At 38.6% G+C, this 28,000-nt stretch overlaps 1 protein-coding gene across 10 annotated transcripts in view; it reads right to left on the minus strand.

The window, feature by feature from the left end:
• Positions 1-310: 310 nt before the first annotated feature.
• The window catches only part of Map2k4 (mitogen-activated protein kinase kinase 4), a 93,423-nt gene continuing 65,733 nt past the window's right edge, over positions 311-28,000 (minus strand). For all 10 annotated transcript variants that reach the window (XM_040748867.1, XM_040748868.1, XM_040748874.1 and 7 more), the window contains 7 exons: positions 21,052-21,171; positions 18,738-18,789; positions 16,487-16,614; positions 8,695-8,772; positions 5,883-6,031; positions 3,743-3,788; positions 311-2,714 (listed from right to left, as the gene is read on the minus strand). In XM_040748867.1, the coding sequence (XP_040604801.1) occupies positions 2,601-2,714; positions 3,743-3,788; positions 5,883-6,031; positions 8,695-8,772; positions 16,487-16,614; positions 18,738-18,789; positions 21,052-21,171 (687 nt within the window). In that variant the 3' untranslated portion in view covers positions 311-2,600. The remainder of the gene's footprint in view (positions 2,715-3,742; positions 3,789-5,882; positions 6,032-8,694; positions 8,773-16,486; positions 16,615-18,737; positions 18,790-21,051; positions 21,172-28,000) is intronic.

Raw genomic sequence — 28,000 nt, forward strand, 5'->3', positions numbered from 1 at the left:
CACAGCTGTCAACGTGGATACAGGTAGATCTGCACCTGCTGCCTGCAGCATCCTGCAGCAAGGTAGGTCGAGACACCCAACCAAGCACAAGCTTGAAAAGACTGCACGACGACTGCTGAAAGAAAAAGTAAGCTGTGCCTCACTGTTACCTCTGTGGTCAGGGAACAAGCAGAGAAAGAAGAGAAATAAGAAAAGAACCAGAAACGTCTGGAAGGAGATAACCCCCCTCCATATGAAATGCGCAGATAATTTAATCATTTTTCTTGACTTTCTTTCTCAGAGTATGACTGCAGAAAATCAAATTACAATGTCATCATCACATCCTAGGTTTATTACAACTGACCTGCAGGCAAAGGGTAGACTATTCCATAAACATGTGGATTCCATGGCTATGTCTTAAATAGAGGAGGGATTCAAACAAGAATACAGGATAAAATATTCCAAAGCTCCAAGAAGCAGTTATGTTACAGACAAATAAGGCAAAATCCCTGCACATCAGCTTTTTTGATATTTTTTATATACTTTCATATGGTACAAGAGAAAAATAACCAGAGCTCACAATGTACAGTTCTTACACTATTTTCACAGTTTGTGAACACTATACACCCTTTTGTTTTAATAAAGATACATTGTAATAAACTCCTTGCCCTTAAGTTTATAGTTTATAATAGTCTATGATTAATACACTAAAATTGCCTTTTTATGTGGTCGCCCACACAGCAGAAAGTGAGATAGCTCCTGGACAGTCAGAATTGCTTTGATCTCCATTTGCATAATGGCGGAGTGAGGCTATACTGAGCCAGACAGGAAGCTGACAGCAGAGAAACAAATTCCTCTTGAGTCCTGGGAGCAACGGAGGATGATGGCTTGGTACAGCTTAAGGAAGACATACAGTAATGTCTCCTAGTGAAACTCAGAAAGTCTAAGGTGTTAGGGGGCCCGGGGTAGAAAGGGGGGAAGTTAGGCAAGTGGACCAAGAGATAAACCATTTTAAAATTCTGCAATGAATAGGGATGTAACTTTGAACAGCACCATTCTCCCTGCATTGTTTTATAGTATTTATGAGTGCCACTCTGGGAGACACAGCAGTACCTACCAGGGCTTGATTCTGTAAGGGCCAACTTCTAGTGCTGATTACCTGCTATGCAAAGCCTGAAGCTCAGTGCCTGGATAATGGGTAAGTGAAGACAAGCAGCACATGAGGTGAAGTGGGTTCCTTTTGAGGGGGGAGGGAGCAGAGGTGGGTAACATTCCACATCTAAGGGAGATAGGGAACTGGTAGAGGCCCCAACAGGCGGCACGTGTATTTGAAAGGCTGCCATTTCAGATCTTCATTCTGCTCAAATGTGCCTCTCCAACAGACTGCCTCTTTCTTACCTACCACATCAACTGGGACCGCTGTCTCAGCTTTCCAAACATTAGAGCACAGGAGAGATTCAGGGCTACAAATCCTTGGTAAGTAGCATCACTGGTAATGTAAGGGTTCCAAACATGAAAAACAAGGTGAAATACTGGATTGAGCAAAAGTCATGTGGGAAAGAATTAGAAACTGAAGACCTGGCCCATGATGTCAAGAAGCAAAGAATTATGATTTGGTGTTTTGCTGCCTTCAGGAAATCTTCATCTAATCATCAAGGCACATTGCTACTAGATACTTCTCTCTGTTAGTGAGTTACAATGGCTCAAGTACCAGGCTTGGGGCCAAGGGGAAAATCTATAGCTGCTACAAACTGTTCTGGAGAAGATACCAGAATCCAAACATCTGTAAACTTTGCCCTCGTACTGTTTTCTTTGTTCAGTCCTGGCAGTTGGTGGCAGGCAGAGCATCAAGTTGGCAGCACCCTTCTATGACAAGAGGTAGACTCTTGTACCTTCCCAGTGAAGAGCAGGGCTGGAAAAGGATAAAGAACACATTCTGTCCTGTCTCAGTATTTTAATGTTCACCTCTCTGAAAGCAACATGGTTTATGGAAAGATAGATTCATTCTAATTTGACATGATAATTTGAACAGGAAATTTGGCTGAGCACATTGATCCCCAAACATCAACTGTAATTGTAAAGCAACAGAATATCAGATCAGGAAATCTATTGCACTTTGGTGAAAAAGGGAAATCCCTCCTTTGTCTCCCAGCTCCAGAAGGCAATGTGTCTCACTGGCTGTGTAAGCTCTTCTCACTCAAGCCCAAGTCTCTATGTTCAGACATAGTACATCCATCACTGTGTTCTTCCAGGCTTTGGAAATCTGACAAAACACCATTCCAGTAGCTGCATCTCCAGGTTTTGAGTCTAGAAATGAATTTAAGGTGTGATCTAATCACAGTCAACAACTTGATCGTACTGACTTCCACACGTCATGAATATATGTTCACCACAAAAGAGCAGGATGAGGTCTCTGACCAGCACTAACACTGTGATCAGTCAGGTATTATAGGGATGCACATTCTAGGTGACAGAAGTATACAGACATGATGGAAACGAACACCAATCTTATTGCACATGGTGTCTGGGCGAGCAATAAAAACACTGTGATACAGGATGAAAACTCTTTACGTCTTGCTTCCTCTCAGCCCTTTTTTCTACAGTCTGATGTAGCAGCGGTATCAGTCGACATACATGGGAGAGCTGGGAGTAGCTGGCATCTGATCCAGGATTTTACAAACATAGCATGCGACCTCAACAGTACGTTCTTCATACATCAAAATAAAGGGATGTTTCTGCAAGAAAGTTGAATAGAGAAATGCATCAAGCATTTATATCAGACACCTAACTCAACCTTTCTCAATTTCTATATAGCACAGAACTACAAACTCCCAACTACATATAGCCTCATTATATCATAGGAGAGGCATTAATCACACAGACATTTTAGTGGATGTGGATACCCTAGATGTGACATACTATGACATATGTGTAAGGTATTAGAACTTACCTGCATACAGAGAGGATTCACCAAGGAAGAAAACAGAGTTGTTCGTTCCTCAGCATGCATCCACACTATGTGAGAGCAAAAACTACAGGAATCTCAGGCCAGCCTCTTAGGACACCAGAGTAAATCACAAGCCTCTACTTCCCCCACTGGTAGCTCAAGAATCTTTCAAAGGAGTTTTCAGTTTCAAACCTTCTAATTTTTACTCAAAAGAGGCCAAAAGAGACTTTCCCTGTGCTCTCCAGAGCCCATAGCCTGGGCTCTGCTTCACCAGGCCTTCTTTTTGTTCTTCATCACTATAAGCAATACCTTTCCCTACAATTTCTCTGGTTGTAGCATCTAGGTATCTTTATAGTCATTGTTAGGTTGACCTCAAATTTTGCTTTACAGCCTTGCCAAGTCCTAAATGTGATAAGCAATCTAATCTTTTCTTAAAACATTCCCATATCATTGGACCAGACAATACTTCTTTCTCTTCTCAGAGGAAAACCATACAAAGGAGACTGCTTCTTATCAGAACTCAAAGATATGTGAATTGGCAGGTGATGTACATTAGCAGAGGGCGAGTAAACACAATGAATAAAATTTCCATTAACTTTTTCTTACAGAGGATTTACATGTACTTAAGACTATGTAATGAAATGCTTAACGTGTTAAGTCCAAATTCTTTTTATGAGAAATGAGCTAGTAAATTATAAGGACAACTAACCACCAAGTTTTCTCTGATTAAAACCTATTGTGGGAAACTCTGCAAGGCCAAGCCTCTGTCTAGAGACCCATATGGCTTAGTAAACTGACTGTGGGATCCATACTCACCAGAAGCTCTTTATACTTTGGCCTTTTGGATTCGTCCTTTGTAAGGCTAAAATAACATAAAAGTAACAGTGTTAAAATGAAGCCACATTGACTCAATTATTTTACTTTTTTACAAGTGAAAGGCAGGACCAGGTCAAGGTCATCTTTGGCTATATAGAAAGTTCAAGGCCAACCTGGGTTATATTAGGCTCTTATGAAGACAGTATAGACATCTTTCACCTGTAGATATGATGATTTAGACAGCGGCTTTGACATACTAAGAAACAAATCACAGAACACATATTCACCACTACTACCTATTGTGGCACAGAGGCAAACAGAGAGAAAATATAACATAAGCAACTCATTCATAAATAAAACCACAGAGGAGGTCTAGGGGTCAAAACAAAGCAGAGCTGGGGAAATGACTCAGTGGGGATAAGCACCGCCCTGAAAGTCTGCTGCCTTAAATTCAGATCTCTAGAACTCAGATTAAACAAAAAAAAAAGCCAGATGTAGTAGCTTACACATCCAATCCCTGTACTCCCAAGAGATGGGGGGCAGAGGCACTTTGTGGACTAGCCAGCCAGCCTGGAGTACAGTGTAGTGTCAGAGACTCTGCCTCACAAAGCAAGGTAAAAGGTGAGAATGAACTCCCAAAAGTTGTTCTCTGACCTCCACATGCGTGCTCTGGCACTTGTGTGGCTGCATATAACATAGACAAATAAAATTTTAAAAATAAAGAGTCTGTAATATACATTAGATTCTTTTAAGCAAGAATCATTAAAATGGAATATACAGAATGGCCAAATTTATGGGATTATACAAGTGCATATACTGTGTGCAAATTAGTAAACAACAGACTGTTTTTCAGTGAGGGGAGGGAACCAGTCAATTGTCATTCACAAGCTTTCTTCTATCTAGTTCTTGAGACATTCCTTCCCCTTTCTGAAAGATCACAATAGGCAGAATTTGGTCAGAGAAGATGAAAGCAACTTGAAAACTCCAGTCAACAAATGTTTTCTCATTATTCAGGAAGAAGACAATGTTAGATCCTGCAATAGGAGTCTTATAAAACCTAGACAGAGTACAGAGAGACAGCACTCCTATAAAAAGAAAAGCATGCTCAAGAGTAAATAAGGCGTCTTTAAATTTCGCTGAATAAAATAAACAATTATCAAAACTGTTTAATGCTAACCTAAAAATGCTATTGAAAGCAGAATACAACACTACCAGCTGTATCTAAATACATTTATTCTTTGCTTGTGTTCTGCATGCATGCATATATGCACACATGCTCACATGTATGGACGCGTGTGCATACATTTGTGTGTTAAGGGCAGAGGTCGACATATTTCTTTTTCAATCACTCTACTCTGCTTCATTTTCAGAGGAAAGATCTCTCTGAATCCAGATCTCACTGATTCTGTTGTCTAGTTAGCCAGTTTGTCCTGTCTCTAAGTAGAAGTGCTGGAACTATAAGCAGGCCATCTTGCCCACCTGGCTTTTAATGGGTTCTATGGATTAGACAGAGAGTCCTCATATCTGCAAGGCAAGTGTTTAATCCACTGAGCCATCTCCCTAACCCTGCATACATTTACTCTCAGGTGCCATGTACATAGAAAAAGAACTGACAGAGTAGACAACAGGACAGGCATGGAGTTCATGCCTTCTTTGGGATAGGATTTCAAAGAGACACTACATACATTTTAACCAATTAAATTTCGGGCTTGACCTTCCTACTCATACCCATACCCAGCTATGCTCTAGCTTTATCAGAGCAGAGATGCATGCCTTTAAGTCTGGTCTGGTGAGTTACTGAGTTGTAAAAGCATCCAGGTGATCCTAGCACAATCTCATCATGATAACATTACCAGTCTCACCTAGACATTTAACCTGGTAACTTATTCCAGAAACTGTTGACCTGAAGGCAACTGCTTCTTCAGCACCCACAGCTGCTTTTCACCAATATCTACAATAGAATAAGAGGGAGGGAGATGCCTCTCCAGGCTGGCTGGAATTTCCACAGAGCAGTGACCGATAGACCTAGCTGGGGTAATGTAACAAAGGACCTCTTTCCCTACATAAGACATCCATGTAATTGTGATTAAGTTGCCTGACTGTTCAGCCATGTGTGTCTGAATACTGGTAGAGTACTTACCACAAGTTGACAAAGTTGATGAAACTGGGGGAGAATTCCCTTTCTTCGGAATTACTTAGTTGTGGAGGGTCTCCTTTCACCACTTGTGTTAGCTGATCAAATACACTATTCCACTTTGGATAAGGAAATCGGCCTGTGGCCAACTCGTACTAAAGAGAACAAAAAGGAAACAGAAAGACTTACTGTTGATTTACTACTCCCTAATGGAAGAGTGATGTCAAGCCAAACATCCAGCAAAACTCTTTTAAAGCCCTCCTTCAAACTCTGTCAAACTAGTGAAGAATCCTTGGATCATGAGGCTAGGTGAAGGACATAATGTAGAGAAGTGTGCCTCAACCAAACTCACGGACTTGGACTACAGGTGAATGCCAAACTCTGAATCTAGGCTCAACTATATCTCCATAATGCAGGTCTGACCCCTTTGCATGAAAGGAAGGCTTAGTCTGGAAGGCTTAGTCTAGACTTCTACAGCAGTTTCACACTCCGTAGTCACCTGCATAGGAGTTCTCAGTCAAAACAGTGGCCAGATTCCTTTATAAAGTAAAAAGAACATTTAACAAACTAAAACCCAATCTGAATTCAGAGGAAACAGTATGCAAATCCTATAGTTATTTCAACCACAGTCAGACTTTATAATTACTGAAGAAACCAAGTGATGCTTAAGGACCCAATAAAGGACACACACACAACAATGTCATTAAAGCATATATTACACATGTCCTTAAAACTATGACACTAAACCATTTGCTAACAACCATTATGTCTAACATTCCCCTGGCTCTGTTCTAAAGTTCAATGAAAACCACAGAAGTGTATACTTTTCCCAAGATATGAAACTAATTTACTCCACAAATCACAAATCCCATTTTATATGCTTTTACAAAACACTGATAGGTGAGGTTGAGGCTCCAAGCTTGTACCCAGAATGGCCCATAAGAGTGAACCTTCTTGGAAAACCAATTCCACTTTCTCCTCAGACAGCTGTCAGCTCGCTTAGACAAAGGTGCATAGGAAAGTGAGAAGACCAACATGTGCACGCAGGCACACACAGGGGAGGGAGGATCACAGCTTTGGCCGAAGCTTCTCTTCCGTAAAGCTGAAAATGCTTTGGAAGGCTAATCCTTACCTATGAGGAATAACCTCCCTATGCTTGCTCTGGAGCACAGGCTAGACAAGAAGTCTGTGCCTTTAATGGTGAGGAGCGACTTTCTTTAAGATTCTCCTAAGAGAATCAGTAATGACAGATTCTAAGTACTAAAACACTTTGCTTCAACAAAGCTTTGCTAAAGCAGCTTAAAGGAACTTGTGTGAACTGTTTTTCAGTTAAAACCTTTCACAGGTGCGGTGTGTTATTCAGTGGTAGAGCTCTCACCTACTATGCCTAAGACCTTGGTATAACTGCCACCTCTTCCCCAACAAAACAAAAGAAAAGCAACTTTTAAACAAAATTTCCCTTTAGTAAGGAACTATATACTTGCTCTGGGTGTATGTACACAGGTGCACAAGGCTTTGTGTGTGTGGGGGGTTACACATGAGTGTGTCTGTGTGTACACAGGTGCGCATGAGCATGTTTGTGTATGCTTATTCACACACAGGTGTATGGAGGGTACAGGACAACTTTGAATATTGTTCCTCAGGCATCATCCATCTTGTTTTTTTGACACAGGGTCTCTCTGTGACCAAGAATTCACTGAGGAGGCTAAACTGGCTGGCTAGCAAAGCCCAAAGAGTCACCTGTCTCTGCCTTGAAGCTCTAGCATTACAAATGCAGGCCATTATGCCTGGCTTTTTTGCTTATGGGAGGTATTAGGCTGGTATTTCTGAATTTAAAATATGCTTCACATGTGGGAGCAATAGATCTGCCTATAGTCTGTGAACTAGTTTCATGACGAGAAAAGAGGAAACAGCTGAGGGCCTACAGAGGCAAACTGTTAACCTCTCTATAAGAGAGAATTCATTAGTCTGTTAACAGTTCTCACTAAAACTAACAAGGACATGTCATTCTGATTTCAGGAAGAAGTTCCAATTTTAAAAAATGAGACTGGTGAGCCAAAAAAAGCTCATTGCTCTAACCCTGAACTAAGGGGTCTTGGCTCAAATTGAAATGGAAAGAAAATGTAAGAAGAGGTGTTTTACCTTATCTACCTCACAGAACCCACATGGGACAGAAACTTCACAGATAATGTAGAAGAAGCTACAGAAGCTATTCAAAACCAGAAACAAACAACAATCTTAGTAAGGTCTGAAACAACAGTAAACATAGGAAAATAAACTTTGGAAAAGAAATGAGTACATAAAAAAAGTACCACTATGTCCCCTCGAAGTTCTTATGTAGAAGCCATGACTCAAGGTGATGGCCTAAGGAGACAGGGCTTGAGGAAGTGAAGGGCTTGAAGAAGTGACTAAGTCAGAGTGCTTGGTGCCTCACAAACAGGATTAGAGCACTTACAAGACACACCTTAGACAGCCATGTTCCCTCACCCATTTTGCTATGTGAGAACAAGGGACAACAGCTCACTCTGTACAAAATATGTCAAACCCTTGATCTTGGACTTCTAAGTCTCCAGAAATGCAAGAATAAATACCCAGTCTTACTAAGATAACCTACTTATAGCACTTTGCTAAAGCACTCCAAACTAAGGCAGATACATTTAAAATTAAATGAAAATGTCAATACAGTCTCTAGGTAAAGATGAAAAGCTTCTGCTTGTTACAAATCATGAAGTTTGTCATTATCCCTTTTCAACATTTTTTGCCTCTTAATCTCTTATTATTACATTACTATGACAAATTTGTGCCAACAGAAACATACCAATGTGATCCCCAAACTCCAGACATCAGAGCGGACATCATACCCTTGTCGTGACGCACTTGGGTCTATTCTTTCAGGCTGGAATACAAAGAGAAGTCAAAGTCATTTATTATGTGAACCCTAAAGAAGCAGGTGAAAGGAAGTAGTAGCTGGGAAGGGAGACAAAAAACTCAGCATCTTCCTAGAAGAACTCATGCCAAGGTCAGGCTGAGAGTAGCTGGGAAACATTACTGTATTAGAAACAACTAACAAAAGACTCTACTGAATTCAATGGTTGACTATGCTGGCTAGTCTTATATCTACTTGACACAAGCTAGAGTCATCAGAGAGGAGGGAGCCACAGTTGGAAAAAAAATACCTCCATAAGATCTGGCTGTAAGGTATTTTCGTAATTAGTGATGAGGGAGCAGCCCATTGTGGGTGGTACCATCCTTGGGCTGGTGGTCCTGTGTTCTAAACAAGCCATGAGGAGCAAGTCAGTAAGCAGCACCTCTCATGGTCTCTGTATCAGTTCCTGCCTGCAGGTTCTAGTCCTGTTTGAGTTCCTATCCTGACTTCTTAGATGATGAGCCATGGGGAAATGAATAAACCCTCTCCTCACCTACTTGCTTTTGGGTATAGTGCTTCATCACAGCAATAATACCCTAACTAACATGGGCTATTATAGTCTTTCTGAATTTCTCCCCTAAATACTCAATTTTTTTTAGTAATTTCCATGAAGGGAACATTTTGTATTTCCTTGAAATTAGGTACCATTTTTACAAAATGTGTCAATGGATGCAAAAGAAATACAAGAGAGTATATCAGTGGCTCAGAGTTAACAATGGGTTGTTCCTGGAGGCTGATAGTAATTGCTACTAAAAGAAACATCACTAAAATGTAATAGTTGTAACTACACCACTAATTTGAAGATGTACATTTTAATTTGAAAACAAGTACTGTGCTGCACCAATAGTCACTGAAAGCTGTTTACATTCTTGTTATAAATATTACTTTACTGAAAATGATACATGCTACACCTAAACACTGACTATTCAACCACAGGAGAAAACACTGTCCCAGCATCACTAATCCACACTAGTAGATGACACACACCTTCTTATATAGATAGAATGGCAACAATGCATAGCACATTCTGAGATGATGAGATAAACTAGAAATCATGAGTATCTTCAAACCCTAACCCTATCTTTGAATATCACCAAATATTTTGAGAGAAAAGAAAACATCCAAAGAAGTCTCAAGAAGTAGTAAATCTATTTTGAACTACATAAAAATGAGATTCCAACTTAGCACGCCTTACAGGATGTGGCAGAGTCTTACTAAGAGGGATATCGACTCCTAAAAGCAAATAATAGAGATGATGTCTAGGATCATCACCCAGTTGTATAGACTAAGGAACTAGAAAACCAAATATCAAACAAATACAACAGCAACAATAACCACAAAAAGATGAAACCAGACCCAAAGAACTGAGCATCAGGAAGTAACAAAGACAGTGAGTTAAATGAAATAAGAATAATAATAAAAATAAACAAACAATAGAGAAGCCAACAAAGCCACAGCACTTCTTGGGCAATAGCAGAATCACATCATGAAGGCCAGAGCTAAGCAGACCAAGAGAATGAAAAAGCCTTGACATTTCTAAGTGAGAATGAAGGCTGGGAATTCCTATTGACCTGAAAGCAACAAACAAATGAAATCCTCTGATATGGGGTTGGGAGAAGTGCCATACAAGTATTCATATGTAACTGAGGAGACAGTAACAGCTGGTGGCTGCTAGGGAAGAGAAGGGTGGGTCTTTTTGAAGGATGTGGCCCCTGATAGGTCAACCACAATCCAGTGGATAGATGGCTGTACATCTAGGAGTATATGGTTAGCACAAATTGGACTTGAGAGAGGAACTGGAGGAAGACAGAGGGGTGAATATGATCCAAAGCACTATGAAGTCTAAAAGAAATAATAATAAAATATTTTCAGAAGGAAAATGAAAACCTATCAAGACAATAAAGAAATACAAATAACCTCAGAAGCGTATTTTTTTTAAATGAGTTTGTCATTAGAAACCTTCCGACAAGCTGGGTGTCGTGGCTTACACCTATAATCTCAATACTGAGAAGGCTAAGGCAGGAGGGTTACCATAAGTTCAAGGTACGCTTGGGCTGGATAGCAGGTACCAGGATAGTATGGGCTACAGTGAAAGACCCTGTCATAAAAGAAAAATGGAGAAACAATGAACAAATCTCACCCTCCCAGAAACAGGCTCACATTAAGATGAGTTTAAGCCCTTTCAAACCTGCAAGGAAGAAATACCAGCCATCTTATACAAATTTTATTTCCAAAGACCAAAAAGTAAAATAAATGGTTCCCAACTCATTCCATGAGGCCACTAAAAGCTCTTAGGAAAACCTGACAGAGACAGTGCAAGACAATGTTTCCCTACACAAAAGCACAGAACTCACTAAAAGCATGAGTAAATCCAGTATAACCACAGAAGAGCTAATGCATCAGGACCAGTATGCTCTGTCTTAGGAATAATATGAGCCTTATACACATAACATGAATGGAATACATATTCATATAATGGGGAAAATATGTATGATCAATAACTTCAGCTTCTAACAAAACTCAAATTCAAACCCAGTAATAACGGCAATATCAACAAGTCTTAGCATATTAAAAATAGATAAAAAGTACTCATTTCATCAAAGAAATACAAGGCAAACTAGAGTTAATTCCAGAAACAACACTCTCTAATGGAGATATCCACCCCTGCTATTTTAGCACTGGGTTTCAGCTAGGGCAACAAGCAAGGTAGAGGTGGTACTTTTTATTCAGAGACATTTAAATTTCTACAACTCTTTCTACACAGAAAATCCCTATTAAACTACCAGTGGTACTAAATTAGCAAGGTCACCAAGATACAATGCCAACATAAGCCAACTATTGATATTTCCACATAATAATAGTAAAGTGTTAAAACGAAAAGTTCATTCCATCTCAACAATAATATCTAAACTCACAAACTTTTTGGTTTTTTGATACAGGGTCTCACCATGCAGCTCTAGCTATCCTGGAACTTAGTGTGTAGACCAGGCTGGCCTCAAATTCAGAGATTTGCCTGACTCTGCCTTAACATGGAGATTAAAGGTATATGTCACTATTGGCCAAACCCATGAATTCTTTAGGAATCAATTTTAAATAATTCCATACTAAAAACTATGAACACTGGTAAGAGAACAAAAATACATAAATTAATAGAGTGAACTTGTGGGGACACCAGACCTTGAGCAGAAACCCACTTCCCCTTCGGCCTGGGAGCAGGCAGCTGTGTAATGTTTACTGAAAACAATTCAGTGCTTTAAAGCTCTTGATAGGGCTCAGATAAGGGCTCGCTCACTGAGATACCATGACTTTCACACCCCCTACGGCTAGATGCCTCTCCCCCCTGCGGTTTCTCCCCGATTCTGGGGCCTATGGGGCCGGAGATTAAACCACCAGCCAGGAGGGTGAGAAGTCTGGAAAGAATGGTATGTAGATGGATGGCAGAAGTCCTTAAAAAGGGAAGCTCTTTTTTCTTGGAGGGACTTCTCCTGAGACTTCTCTCTCCTAAGGGGACTTGGAATCTCCTCCTAAAGCTGACTTGGGAAGCATAAAGTTTTTCTTAAAGCAACCGACCGGTCTCTGTGTCATCTATCCCGACAACCTCGCTACATTCTCGGATGCAGGCTGCACAGCAGGTGCGACATGAACTCTTAAAGAAGATAAAATAGATACACTATACACTAAATAACAGGACCATGCAATTTATGAAGTGAACACTGGCAGAACAGAGAAAAAAGCTTTGATAATGACACATTTCAGAAAGTACTTCTTTAAAGTGGATCCTTTCTTTCACCAATGATCTGGCACCATTTTATTACATGGCAAGGCTTCTATAACACAAGAAGATACACAAGAAGAAAAGACGTAAAACGGAAGCTGGGAGAGTTTTATTATGTATTTTGTTTCTGTGTGTATGTGCATGTCTCTGTGCATACGCCTTGTGTGTGAGTGCTCACAGAAACCAAGGCATCTGATCCCATGGGGCTCAAGTTCTAAGTCACCCAACACTGGAGCTGGGAATTACATTAAAATTTAAATGAAACTTGGATCCTTTAGAAGAGGAACAGATGCTCTTAATCCCTGAGCCATCCATCTCCCGGCCCCTGAGGTAACTTTCTAGAAGTCACTGTGTTGAAGGTAATAGAAAGATGGAGATTAGATCATCAGGTGTGTTCAAGAGATGAAAAGAGAAACCAAGGAAAGAGGACACTATTTTGCAACTGTTCTCTTGTCTTTCAAGTGTTTTAAGTAGTCAACATGATGTGCTTTGTCATATAGAGCAACATAAAGCAGACAACATCTATGAAGTTGGCATCCAAACACAATCTATATGGCCTAATCTAATCACCTGGGGCAATCAGACTCATATAGAATGTAAGGTTCTACATCTACTTCCAAAAAGGTCAATCCCATGGAGGGGGGAGAATGGTCCAGATCAGCTCAGATTAAAATAAAGAATGCAAAAGCCGAAAATAAGGCATCATTTTAAGGTGACAGTTTCTTAGACAATTAGGAAATCTAAGTTTTGTCCATGTAATAAACACAATTCTTGACTATTTTATGCATGGTAATGTTATTATTGTCATGTAAATGAGTGTACATTTTAGAAGAGGGACACTCAAGTATTTAGAATAAAATTATTCAGCAAGCATGAAAGCATACAACGTACACATGTACATACATGTACACATTTTTATGTAGAGGAAGAGAACTTAGAAAACTATGGACACCCCCATGGAGGGCCTCACCCTCCCTGGGGAAATGAGGGGATAATGGGGGGGGGATTGGAAGGAGGGCACGGGAAGAGGGGAGGGAAAGGGAGAGGGACCTGGAACTGACTTGTGAAGCAACCTTGTTTCTTATCTAAATTTAAACTGAAAAAGAAGGAAAGAAAGAAAACTGTTAACAATTTCCATATAAAAACATTATACATATTCTATATTTCAGATCTTTTTCTATGTTCAACAAGTTAAAGAATAATTCTAGCTTCTCTACACTGAGGAAAAACTGTAAAAGTCACTACCAGTACTTGTAAAATAGAGGTTGAAGCAGGAAGATCTCAAATTCAGAGACAGCCTGGGCTTCATAAGACCTTGTTTCAAAAACACAAGCTTCATACTGACATGCTACAATATATCAAGGGGAGTCAAGCAACCTCCAGACTTTCAAAATTAATGCTCTTGTCCATGTATTAATATGTCAGCCTCTGTAAGCCAATTGACAGGACCATTTCATTTGATCCAGTCAACATCAGAACAGCAGAGGTTACAGCGGGCCTGTAGGATAAAGTTGAAGGATAGAATATGACTGTAGGATACAGTTGTCCCAGAGTTGGATAAAGTCAGGAAGCATAGTTAGTCCTTACACTCCTCTTGTGGTGGTCTCGAAACCACATCTCTACACAAGAACACAGAGACTGCTTCCTTCTTTAAAAGTTACCTGAATTTCAAACAGTTTGCTATATATGGGCCACACCTACATCTTTTAAAAGACTTGCATGAATCAAAAGGAAATCTTAAGGAACATCACACAGTCAGTGCTAATGTTTGGGTTTGCTTTGTTCCTAAGTGTTCTGGTGCCAGAGGCTTGGTCCCCAAGGTGTCAGGAGTAAGACAGTCAATCATTTAGACAATGGACTATAAAGTGCTGAGGTTTCTAAAGAGGTTAGCTGGTCAAGGGGAGACTCTGAAAGAATTGGTGATGGGCTCTTAAGTCAGGTCTTCTGGGAGCGGGTTATTATAAAATGGCCTTTTAGCCCTTTCTGTGTGCAGATAATTCCCGTTCCATTCCTCTGCCATATTATGGTAAAGCCAAAGGCTCTCACCAGAAGCAAATAGATGAGAGCCACTCAGTCTTCAACTTTCAGCCTCTAAAACTACAAGTTCAACATTCTTTCCCTACAAGTACTCAGCTTTAGGTGTTCTGTTACCACAAGAACAACAATAAAATCATACTGTCACAGGGAAAATTGCTCCAGCTAACCTTAGCAATAAACCAGCTCTGAGCCAGGTAATATGCTCAGTTATTCTCTGGGCTATACAGTTACTGAATGTGTCAATTATGGTAGTAATCAAATGTGTCTAATCATTTTTATTTCTTGCCTTTGAATCTGCTATGTCATTTGTTTCTAACTAACATGAAAATAGGATTTTCTGAATTGCATCTATCAAGTGAGACAACATTCACAAAGATCAGACTCTAAAAGAAAATGTCTTTTTATCTATACACACACTTTTACATTTTTGTTTGTAGAAAAAGTGAATGAAAGAAATATAATAAACTTAGGTTACTGACAATACAATAATTCTAAAATACTGTCAATACTGAAACATTTCATATGTAATACTTTCCAAACATGAAGCCCATGTATATGCAGCAAGATAAAACATGCAAAGAACAGGTAGCACTGTTTCATATGATCACATACTGAGGTAAGAAACAGAATTGATAGCAAACTGACTTCCAAGTGATGTGGGGAAGAAAATATATTCAAGATTTTGAATGAATATGAAATCTGAGGAGGCACCAAGCCCATCTATCCAGAGCATGCTAGAAAATCTTAAGCACCTAGCTTGTGATTGTTCTGACTTAAAATTTTCATAACACTTATAGATGCAATCATGAAGGAAACAATGGAGGAAAAACTTTATTCAACTCTTAGCTAATCTTTATTATAAAAAGGTTCTTGGAGGCATGATAACTCAGTGAGTAAAAGCACTTGTTGAGTGAGACTGGCCACCTCAGTTCAATTCTTGGAATCTAAGTACAGGTGGACAGAGAGAACTGTCTCCATAAAGGGGTCCTCTGACCTCCACATGCACCACGGCCTCATGCCCCATCAATGATGATTTCAAATGGCTACAATACTGAAACAGAGTGACAGAAAAGGTTCAATAAACAACAGAAAATTTTATCATCACTTATAGGAGCATGGTGGGTTCCTCTAAAGGATCATGGACACTAAAGGAAAAAATTGGCACCCAGGGGGAAAAAAGTAAAATATATACAACAAACACAAATCCAATGCAGTCTAAAATATGAGCTGTGGAACAGGTCATGCAAATTCACAAGGATAAGGCAATCAGGGAGCTCTGAAGGGATAGTATCCATCTGTCTTCCTGAGGGACAAGCTGCTTCCTGCTAAATACCTAAGGCCTCTAGCTTTGCATTTATCACTGTGTTGCATCCATTCCTGACGTAAGACATCACAATTGGAGCACAGCTTCATACTCTGTAAAACACACTGCATTCTGCCAGCAACTGCCTTCCTGCACCAAGTTACTCTTCTGCAGCTTGTAACAGCATCCTGTTGTGGCCTAGAACATACATCTCTCAACTGATTCTGATTATCTATTATGGGCGAGAAAGTACAAAAGACAGAAGGAACACAAAGATAGACAATTTATCACATGGTTGATTGGGTGAGCTTAATATAACGAAACAAAAATCAGGAAAGATTATAAATGCTGAATGCCAAACAAGTGGATTAACGTGTATACAAGAGTGCACCAAAATAATTTAGCAACGTTTCCAGAAGCTAAAACTTAAGCTTGGAAATGCTTAGGGAGAGAAATATTCCAACACAATGAAGCTGCATGGCTGAATGCGGATCCCTTACACCTAGCACCAAAGGACACAGACTCTCTATGAGATGACTGATAAGGAAGAGACTTGGCTGCACACTTACTGCCATATACGGCCTACACCCAGCATCTCTTGTCTTAGCAATGGAGTCCACAAGCTGTCCACTGATGCCGAAATCACAGAGCTTGATATTTCCACTTCTGTCCAGAAGAATATTGGAAGGTTTGATATCTGCAAGAGATGTGTGCCATTCAGTATACAACTGGTCAATCAAGCAACTCTAAGTACTATAGTTAAAACTATTGAAAATTTTGAATCCTTAAATTCAAATATACAAGAAACAGAACTTCACTATCAATAACCAAGGCCAAAGATGGTGTCTCATCCCTGTAATCCCAGCACTTGTAACAGTGTTGGGGGAAGGGTACCAATAGTTTGAGGTCAACCTGGGCTACAGAGTTAAGATATTGTCCATAAAACTAGAAAGAGACTAGAACTGTAAGGTAACAGTCAAAGTCCTTTCACCATTACAATTTAACAAGCTCAAAGACATTTTCTCTTAACATCTTCACATGTATAAAACACAAACAAATCATGGTTTTTTCAGCAGTCAGAATGAGGAATGAACTTTATCAGACAATATACTAAGCTAATTTTCAAACGATGCCAACAATTACACAACAAAGTATAAGATATAACAGTCATGAACCAACAATTTCATTGAGTATACCTTTAATTTATGAAAGTTACTTTAAAGGAAATTATTTATTCTCAAAACTACAATTATTTCTAAAAGATTTTTAAGATTAACTTTTATGTGTGCATGCATGGTGTGTAGTGTGTAGTGTGTGAGTGTGTGTGTGTGTCTAAGTGTAGGCCAAGTATGTGAGGAGAGACCCTGAGAGGCCAGAAGGCATCAGATCCCCTGGAGCTGGGGTTACAGGAGCCCGTGAGCCGCCCAGTGTGGGTGCTGGGAACAGAATCTGGATCCTCGGGAGAGCAGCAAGTACTTTTAACTGCTGAGCCAACTCTCAGCCCCTCTCAGGGTCTTCTGATCTTAAGTGGCTTTCTCCAATTACTCCCAACCAACTTTCCCTTGGATTCATTTCTATGACTTTCAGAACTGCTGTTCCTTTGCTCAGTGTGCAGAGAGCCAAAGCTCCTCTTCACTAATAATCACTACAAATGTGTCAAAGAGATAACTGTCAAAATTTCCCCTATGCTCACCAATTCTCTATTTCTATCATAATCCTTCTATTTCATTGTCGGTATCATGGAAAACTTAACAAATTGAGACACAGAAAACATCTCTCTCTATATATAAATAAAAGTCCAGAAAAGCTCCCCCATGATAATAGAGTCAGAGGATCACCTCTCAAAAACACCCATTTCTAATGCTCCCATCCTTCTCGTAGGACCTGGATCTTGGCAAGGCTTCTATCTACACTTCCAAATATGGCTCCTGACTAGTTTCAGCTTTATCAGGGTAAGTCTCATGCTCTTAGAGCAGGGGACAATTCTAGTGAATGTGACATAGAATACAAACATATAAAGAAAAAACCCCTGCTGCCTATGCCATTCAGGAAGTGAGAGTCCTTTCTTCAGGACACTGTTGGGTCTAGAAGCAACACTGAGAGCTAAGGTAGTCATTAATGCCAGACAATGCTTTAGAAAGAAGTCATGTTTTAGTGTTTCAGTTTATAATGTGAATTTTAAATCTCTTTTATAAACATGCACTAAAGTGAGAAGAAACATTTCATATGAGAAATACCATGGTTTTAAAATGCTTGAGTATAGGGGTGGGGAGTATAGCTAAGTGGTAGAGAGCACTTGTTCAGCATGCACAGGACCTGCGTTCAATTCCCAGAAATGGGGGAGAAATGCCTTAAGGTGCTGTCTGCTCAGATTCTTCTTTGGATGTCTGCACAGCCACTCTGACTGACTGTATGTAGTCATCAACTACACTGGGCAGTGAGTGATTATTTTTAGCCATTCATGTTACCCTTTTATTAATTTTTATTGGCACATTTGAACTGCACAAAGAGGCTTCATTATCAACAGTAACTATTTCTAACTAAATCAATAATCTGTAGCAAAATGTAATTTTAAGCCCAATACATTTACTAAGTTAGAGGAAATTTAAAGAATCCCAGGGAAGAGAAAGTTGATGCTTTTGGGTTTTCTCCGTGTTTGTTCCATTAGATGTTTTGTTTGTTTGTTTTGTTTTGTTGGTCACAAACACAGATATTCCATGTAAGTTTATATAGTATTATGGAAGTTTTCATTAAAAAATGTTTAACTAATAAAAGGAGAAAGAGTTGACTCCTATGCTACAGAAAGCAATCCATACCCACCTCTGTGAATAATTTTCAAGTTTTCTTTTAAGTGGTTTAGTGCTTTCACAGTCTAGGAAAAAAAAGAAGTGGGATAAAGACTTGTGTTTTTAATAAAACAGCCAAACAGCCTATCACAAGTAATAGCATCCACAGTCCCCTGTACGCTTTCTCAGCCTAGCATTCCAAATGCTATCTTGTATTTTGAATGATGATGGCATATAATTTTACATAGAAAAAGTTGCCTTTACATGGTCCTCTCTAACGATTAAGAAAACAGTAACATGACTTACATTTTAAATCACTAAAAAGTTGTATTGTTTTTGTACCTCAAACATGTACAATCATAAAAATGGTACAAGTTCACTGGACTGGTTCTACTATCCATGATGGTGATAATTTTCATAAACCTTCAGTTCCTTACACTCATTCACTAAACCCCTGAAGTACGTTCTGCAGATCCAGCATATCTGCTCAGCCAGCAGCAATTTAGCCTGTCCTGGGTCACATTACTCATGATTAGAAATCACAGGCTTCTTCAGAAAGGGAGACAACAGAAACTTGACAATAGGCCAACACATTTGCTGTTTTGAAAAAGAGAGGAGGGAGGGAGGGAGGGAGGAAGGGGAGGAAGGAAGGATAGGAACAAAGAAAAGTCAAGCCTTTACTGTCAGAGGAATTATATGAGAAATGTAGAAAATACCACCTTGTATTATCTGAAAAACTTCCTATGTGTTCACTGGTCTATTACTTAGCAAGAGACCTCATAGAAAGTAGTTTAAAATGTGCTTAATACATACAGATACATAAAGTGTCTGAAAAACACAAAGATGCATGTACTAATTATTCATGTATATACGATATATATTATAATACATGATAATTTTATATTTGTTGTTGAAATTTCACAACCACCCTATTATGTTGTAGTTTACAGTGGGATTATGAGATGAAGCTGAAGAGGTTCTGACCATCAACAACTTAAAACTGTAAATACCAAAGAAAATTAATATTTCAATGCTTTCAGATTTACCATCTGTAAAGATTGGATATTAATTATCGCAGAGTTAACAAGAAAATTATGTTATAGAATCTTGGCTCAACACAAATAATGTTCACTCACCATTAGCTACTATGATTATTCTATTATTGTATAGTACTACAGTACTAATCTAATGTATAGTACTATTGTATTCTAATATTGTGAATAGTGACAAGTTCCAAGACAATAGTAGCTTGGTACAATGAAGGGGTAGCTAAACAAATGACCAGTGTGAGATTTACATATTCATCTGAGCAATAAATAAGTTTCTAGTTCAACCCAGTTTACTCTTTAGTATTATACATATACCTTAAAACTTAGCTAGCTCATAAAAATTTAAAGTTAATCAATTTGTCAGTGAACAAAATTTTAACAAAATTATCAGTCTCAAAGTAACTTATTAACTACGGCTTAATAAAAATTTTAAAAGTCTACTAGATACACACATCTCTTACAACTGAAATTATTTATATTTTTTAAATCAGTTTCACTGGCTTTAGAAATCACAAAATTGGCAACTGACAAACTAAAATGGGGAAAGGAGTGATTGAAAGAAATTAGAAACAACCACAGTATAATTTAGCTCACACAACAACTAACTAGACAAGTATCTCTGGCTCAGGGATTCTAATATCTTATTAATTTTGCTTCATAAAAAAATAAGTTGCCTTTTTCTATATAAAATAAATTGTATACACTCCTCAAATAAAAGATGAGAACAAGAAAATAAGTGATTGTAAATTCAGTTTTCAAACCATAACACATATTTAACAAAAGAAAAGAACTCTTTCACTTTTTGGTCTTCTGGTAAAAACTAAGTGATCAAATTAATCATAAGGCTAGCTACTAAAATTGCAAGCCAACATTTTAAATGGCTTAAACTCAATAATCGTTGGTCTTAACCCATAGCAAAACATAACTTTGTCTAAAAGCTTCAATTAAAGGGCTTCAACAAGACTTCTGCCATTGATTAGCTTAGGGCATATAATCTACATAAGATAGTTTAAAAAAAACAGAAGAAATACATATAAAATTGTATTTATAGTTTTACTTAAACCAGTCTGTTACAGCTCTTTCAGATTTGGAATAGAACAACACTGTAGTATTCACAAACCACATTTTTAAAAGTGTTCTTCAGACCTATTGTGTTAATTATAGCACAGAAGTAACTTTTTATCTTATCCTACTAAAAATGATATTCTCAGGAAGGCAATAATCCAAAAGCATGTGCAATCACAAATACCAGCAACTTCACACAGTTACACATCAGGGGTATGAAAGCCAGATACTTACTGCTAAAGTGATTTTGCCTAAGATCTCTTCCGGAATAACATCATCTAACACACTATATACATATTTGTAAAACTTATCGAACGAGGTAGACATGAGCTCCATACAGATCCAACAGTCACCCTGTAAAACAACAAATGCTTGTCACCACTAAAATCCTCCTAGTTAGGACAGAAACAGAATTAAGGAAGACACCTCTCTCTGCTTTTATACTGATCCTCCAACTCATGATCATTTTTTATTTATCATTAATATCCCAGGAAGGATATCCTATCTGGGTTTAAACATAATTATGTGGCTAGAGCCTGTTCTACCCATTCTTTGTTTTAAATTAATTTATTATTTTTTTTAAAGTATGTCTTTGTATGTGAGAATGCAGTACTCTCTGAGGTCAGGAGAGGGTGCCATATTCCCTGGGACTAGGACTATAGAAAATTGTGTATAAGAAATTGAACCCAGGTCCTCTATAAGAGCAGTCAATGCTTTTAACTGATGAGCCATCTCTTCAGCCCTTTTTTTGTTGTTTTGAGACAGGGTTTCCCTGTGGCTTTGGAGGCTGTCCTGGAACTCGTTCTATAGACCAGGCTGTCCTTGAACTCAGAGATCCGCCTGCTTCTGCCTCCCAAGTGCTGACATTAAAGGTGTGAGCCACCAACGCCTGGCTTCTTCAGCCCCATTTTACCCATTCTTTTTTACACAGAAAATTTTTGTGCTTTGATGAAAATTTCAAATTTTACCATAACTGAGAATAAAATTTGGAAATATATGGAAAACTATCCTTTCTCCTTGACAGAAAAGTTTATCTTGCAAAAGCAAAACTTCTCAAATTAGAAACCTAAAAGGAAATAGTAAATGCCACCTTGTTCAGATCAGAAGTCTTCTTGGTGAGATGAATCAGCCTGCTCAGTGTTCCTTTTCCCTGTCTGCTGGATGCAGCATGCACTACTGACTAATACAGTACAACTGTTCATGTATTATTCTGTCTTCAGGAAATAAATACTGGCAACAATTAAGACAGTATAGGAAAGCAATTTTATGAGAGACACAGGAAGAAGTCTCTGCTTTCTTGCAGTCACTGTGATCAGTGTTCTGGTGATAAACAATTCCTAAGTTTCAAATTGTGTGTTTATCTGCATAGGTGAGAAAACCCTGTGCTGTCTTCCCAGTCCCACCACTGATGCGAGTCCCCATTTCACCCTATATAGCCATGCTTCTATAGTGAGTTATTAGATCAACTGTCACAGTATTACAGTATTATGCTTCAGGTATTCCTAAGGTATTATAATCATTACATCTTACATTTAGTGTAATTATGATTATCACGTACTGTGCCAATATTATGTTGGATTTTTTCACAGGTATATGTGCAAAAAAAATATTAAGAGTTTGGTAATATCAGAGGTCTCAGGAATCCACTGGCTATCTTGGGATGCACTTCCTGCAAGTAAGGTGAACCTACTGTAGCCATATTGACTTTATAGAACCATCCCATGAATAGTAATACATCTTTAATATCCCATAAACTACAGAAAGAAATAACAAAAACTAGAAAACTCTGAACAACTCAAAAAAGGAAATGGTGTACAACACTGAAGAGTATCTTAAATTCCTTTTCTTGACACTGGTCATGGAGGTAGGAGGAAAGGTATGAGAAAGTGCAGGGCCTTAGCACTTAAGGAACTAGCAGCTGTGTCCATTAGAACAGGGTATAAAGCACTGACCAAAGCAGAGAATCTTCAAAAGCTTTTATGCTACTACTAATTTATGGATAGTTTTACTTTCAAAGATTTTCTAGCCTTCTCTCTCCTGTTTTACTGCCCCTTAAGGTAAAAATATTCACTAGCTATGAGTAGAACACAGCTTTCCTGGGTCTTTTCTTCAGTTAGGCCTCAAACACAGCACAAGCACATTTAAGTCTCAAGTATGAAGAGCATACACTAAAGAACACTAAAAAGAGTAATAGGATTAGGACATTTATGTCACTAAGTGACTGGGGAACATATTTTTAAGGCATATTTGACCCAATGAACCTTTGCATTGCCTTTCTTCAATGTTACCTTTCTACAGGGTTCTAAGAGAATAGTTCTCCCCGAAAAATCAAAACTGCACCAAAAACACAAACTTAATTTTAATTTAATCTAATGACTCCTTCTCAGTAGATTTACTACAGCTTTCTATTAAGAGAAAACTACAGTGCACTCAGACCACCACCTGCAAATAGTAATTTCAAGGGTGGAAAGATCCCTTCTACTGAGAGCATGGAAGGCCTGACACTTTTCTGCTTATATATACCTTGGACTCTTCCTGCCTCATCTATGAAATGAGACTGCCCACCACCACCCTTTATGGACTATAATAAAAGTCACATGAGTTCACACAGGTTAAATGTGCTTAAAAGCAACAGTTACTGTGTGGATGGGAGTTGGGGTCAGAGCAGACCAACAACAGGAGGGAAGAAGGAACTGAGAACTGAAGATGAGGAAAGACAGACTCTTCAGACTTGCAGTTTGTAAGGTACACAGCAAGCAAAGTTCTTTCTCTCTGACACCTCCTTTTGTGCACAGTTTTTAAAACCAGCAAAACCATGAGCCAAGCTTAAAGAAGGAAAAGGAAGGAGGGGACAGAATGGGAGGAAAACCACTTGAGCTGCCTGGAAGAGGAGTGACAGTAACAACACTGTCATGTTTAAGCCAAAGGTGCCTGGAACACAAAACAAGAAACTCCTGAATGTGTGTTTACTGGGAAACAAAGGTAGAAGATGATGAAATCCACACAGAAGTGGATCTAATGATACAGGAAAAAGACAAATACAACAACCAACTATAAAATGTTGCCAAAAGACCCTAACAATTCAAGCAAATAAAAACTCCACCACAGATAAAATGAACTTAATAGGTATTTCTAGAATCTTCCATACAACAGCTATGGAATCTGAGCAGCCCAGGGAACTTTCTTTATGATAGAACACATTCTAATTCACAAAGCAAGTGTTCACAAAACAAACAAGAAAAAAATCAAAATAACAACTTAGACATTATCAAATCAGAAGAAAAACTAATAAACTATCAATGGCCAGAAAAGGCACAAAATGAAACAAATACTCAAGAGACTGTACAGTACTTTCTGGAATGAAGTGTACCAATGAAGAAATCAGAAAGGAAGTCAGATGCTTTTTGGAACCAAATGAAAATGAAAGCAGCTGGCCAGAATTTCAGTATACACCTCCTGCTCTTCTAAGAGGAAAATATATAGCTATGAGTAGTTACACTGAAAGAAAAATTACAGCAATCACAAATAAATAGCTTAGTACATTCTGACGTCTCATAAAAACAAGAACATTATTCATCAATGCATAATGAAAGTCAAGGTAAAAAAAACGAATTACATATAGAAACAATCAAAGAAAAAGTTAGCTCTGCCTGGTATAGTGGCCACACCATTAACACTAACCAGCACTTCAGAAAGCAGAGGCAGGTAGATGTGAGTTTGAGGTCAAAGTGAGTTCCAGGCCAGCCAGGGCTATATAGACAAAACCTGCCTGAGAGAGAGAGTGAGGTGTGTGGGCACACACACGGAAGGAAAGAGGGAAGGAAGAAAGGAGGCAGGCAGGGAGGCAGGCAGGAAAAAGTGGGTTCTCTAATAAAACTGACAGAACCCTAGTCAATCTAACTAGAGAAAATTAAAATTAATATAATTGGAAAGGGGTATAGTACAACATATGACAATGATACAGGATCACTAGAAATTGCTTTGAAAACATAACATAAATTACATATATGCACACATACACATATATACATATATGCAAATGTGTATTGTTTCTCTGTGTAATAGTCCTGGATGTCCTAGAACTCTCTTTGTAGACCAGGCTGGCCTTGAACTCGCAGAGATCTGCCTACCTCTGACTCCCAAGTGCTGGGATTAAAGCTGTGAACCACTACTGCATGGCTAAAAATATATTCTCAAAAACTAGAAAATCTAGGAAATATAATTAATAGATATATATGACTTACCAAAATTAAATCAAGAAGGTAAGAGCAACTAGGCAGATCTAAAAGGAGCAATAAAATTGAAGTGGTAATAAAATCCCCCAATAAGGAAAAGCCCAGGAGAGGAAAGACTGACTAATGAATTTGACCAGGCTTTTTCAGAAGAGCCAGCACTAGTGTCCTTAGACTGCTCCAAAAAATAGAAAGAATCCATTCTACAAAACTGACATTACAACAACACTAACCTACATATACACAGAATGTTTTCAACAAAATACTTGCAAACTGAATTCAAGAACCCCTAAATATCAAGCTGGTTTCACTCCAGTAATGTAAGGATCGCTTCACACATACACCTGTGCATACTACTTTTCTGTTGTCATTATAAAACACCAAACCAAGACAATTCCTGAAGTTTATTTGGACTTACAGGTCTAGAAGGCCAAGAACGTATCATGGTAGTAAGTAGCAGTAGAAACAGGAAGCTGAATGTTTGTATCTTTAAGTACAAGCATGAAGTAGAGAATGCAATATAACTTTCCAAACAATGCCACCAACTGAAACTGGAAACCAAGTGTCAAATATCTGAGCCTACCAGGGACATTTCTCACTCAAGCCACCTCATACAATAAAATAATACAGCACATTAATAAAACTCAAGGAGAAATTTACATGATCATCTCAATAGATACACACAAGGCTTTTGACAGTGTCTAACATTCCTTGAGGATGAAGGCCCTAAAGAAACTAGGGTTAGAAGCACAAATAATACAGCACAATATAAGATATATACAACAAACTTATAGCCAAGACTATTGTGAATTAAGAGAACTGAATGCATTTGCTCTAACACCTAGAAAAGAAACAAGGGTGTCCACTCTCATTTGATGTAATACTGAAAATCTTAGCTAGAGCAATGAGACAAGAAAAAAATTTTAAAGGATACAAGTAATAAAGGAAGAAGTCAAACAATCCCTATTTATAAATGGCATAATCCAGCTCCCTTTTTTGAGACAGAGTTTCTCTGTGTAGCCTGTCTGTCCTAAAACTCAATTTGTAGACCTAAAACTCAAAGAGATCGGCCTGCCTCTGCCTCCCAAGTGCTGGGATTAAAGGCATGCTTAGCTGACATGATCCTATTTTTAAAGATCCTACAGACTCCACCAGAAAACTCTAGATCTGATAATCACAGTAAAGTGGCTGTGGTGATTTGGATGAAATGGCTCCCAAAGGCTCAGATATTTGAATACTGGGTCCCCAGTTAGTGGAAATATTTGGGAAGGATTAGGAGGAATGACCTTGTTGGAGGAAGTATGCCACTGGTCAAAAGCCCATGCCATTCCCAGTTTGCTCTTGCTGCCTTCTGCTTACTGCCGCGCTCCCTACTATGATGGTCATGGACTCTAACCCTCTGAAACAGCAAGCCTCAATAAACTCTTTCTTCCAAAAGTGGCCTTGGTCATGGTATCTCTTTACAGCACTAAGACATAAACTGTATGCTGCATCTACTATGAATGTAAAACTTATTTGTCTTTTCATGAACTTGCCCAGAAAGAAATTGTGGGCAAAATAAAAACAAACAAACAAAAACAGCCCTCATTCATCAATTGCAAAAAGTAAATAAAATATCTAGCAAAACCCTAACCAAAACAAGGCTACAAGGCAATTTCTTAATTAATGATTGATCAGGGAGGGCCCAGCCCATTGCTGGTGGGGCTACCCCAAGCTGGGTTCTATAAGAGAGCAGGCTGAGCAAGCCATGGGAATCAAGTCAGTATTAAGTAGCATCCCTCCATGGTCTCTGTATCAGCTCCTGCCCCCAAGTTCCTGCCCTTCTTGGGTTCCTGCCCTCACTGCTTTTGATAATGAACTGTTATATGGAACTGTGAATGAAATTAAATCCCTTCCTGCCCAAGCTGGTTTTTGGTCACGGTGTTTCATCACAGCAACAGTAACCCTAACCAGGAAAGTCCCATCCAAATTTTAGTGGGATTCCACATAAAAGTAGTAAGAAAAGAAAAACAATAAAACAAACAAATAATACTAAGCAATACTGAAAAGAAGAAACAATGCTGGAGGCATCATAATATATGATCTAAAACTATACGAACAGAGACACAATGACAAAAACAGTAGGGGTACTGCACAGAGACTAATGGTTTACAAGACAGAACCCAGAAATAAATCCAGACAGCTAGAGCCACCAAATCTTAAGACAAAAGTGTAATGTGTTAAAAAATAAAATTACAAAGGAAGCCTCTTCAACAAATAGTGCTGGTAAACTGCATACTGAATGTAAAATAAGGAAATAAGGTCCAGACCTCCTGACATACACACACACACACACACACACACACACACACACACACACACACACACACACACACACACACACACCAAAACAGACTTAGTCTACGACCTACAGCTGCTAGAGGGAAAAAAGCTGAACATTCCAAGCAGAGGTGCAGGCAAGGCCTTTTTAACAAGGACTCCAGAAGCATGGAAGCAATTCTAAAACTGAAAAATGGTATTACAGGAAATTAAAAAAAGTTCTATACACCAAAGAAAACCATGAATACAACAAAGTGACTTCCTACAAAATGGGGGAAAGTCTTGCCTGTGATATAATTGACAAAACAAGATCATCCAATCAATAAGGAAGCTAATGAATAGAAAATTTTCAAAGGAAGAAATACAAATGGCCAAAAACATTTGTAAAGCAGTTTTCAAAATGCTTATCTATCAAGAAAATACAACTTAAAACTGCTTTGAGATTGTATCTCACCTCATCAAAATAACTCTCATGAAGAAAACAAATGCCAATGGAGACATAGAGAGTAACTCTTATAGATTGCTGGTAGGATTACAAACTTGTGCAGTCATTATGGAAATCAGTAGAGAGGCCCCTCAAAAGCACTAAAAGCACAACTATCACATGATTCAGCCATAACCACTCTTAGGTA

This window comes from Mesocricetus auratus, unplaced genomic scaffold (genome assembly GCF_017639785.1).
Source record: "Mesocricetus auratus isolate SY011 unplaced genomic scaffold, BCM_Maur_2.0 Super-Scaffold_100007, whole genome shotgun sequence".
NCBI lineage: Eukaryota > Metazoa > Chordata > Mammalia > Rodentia > Cricetidae > Mesocricetus > Mesocricetus auratus.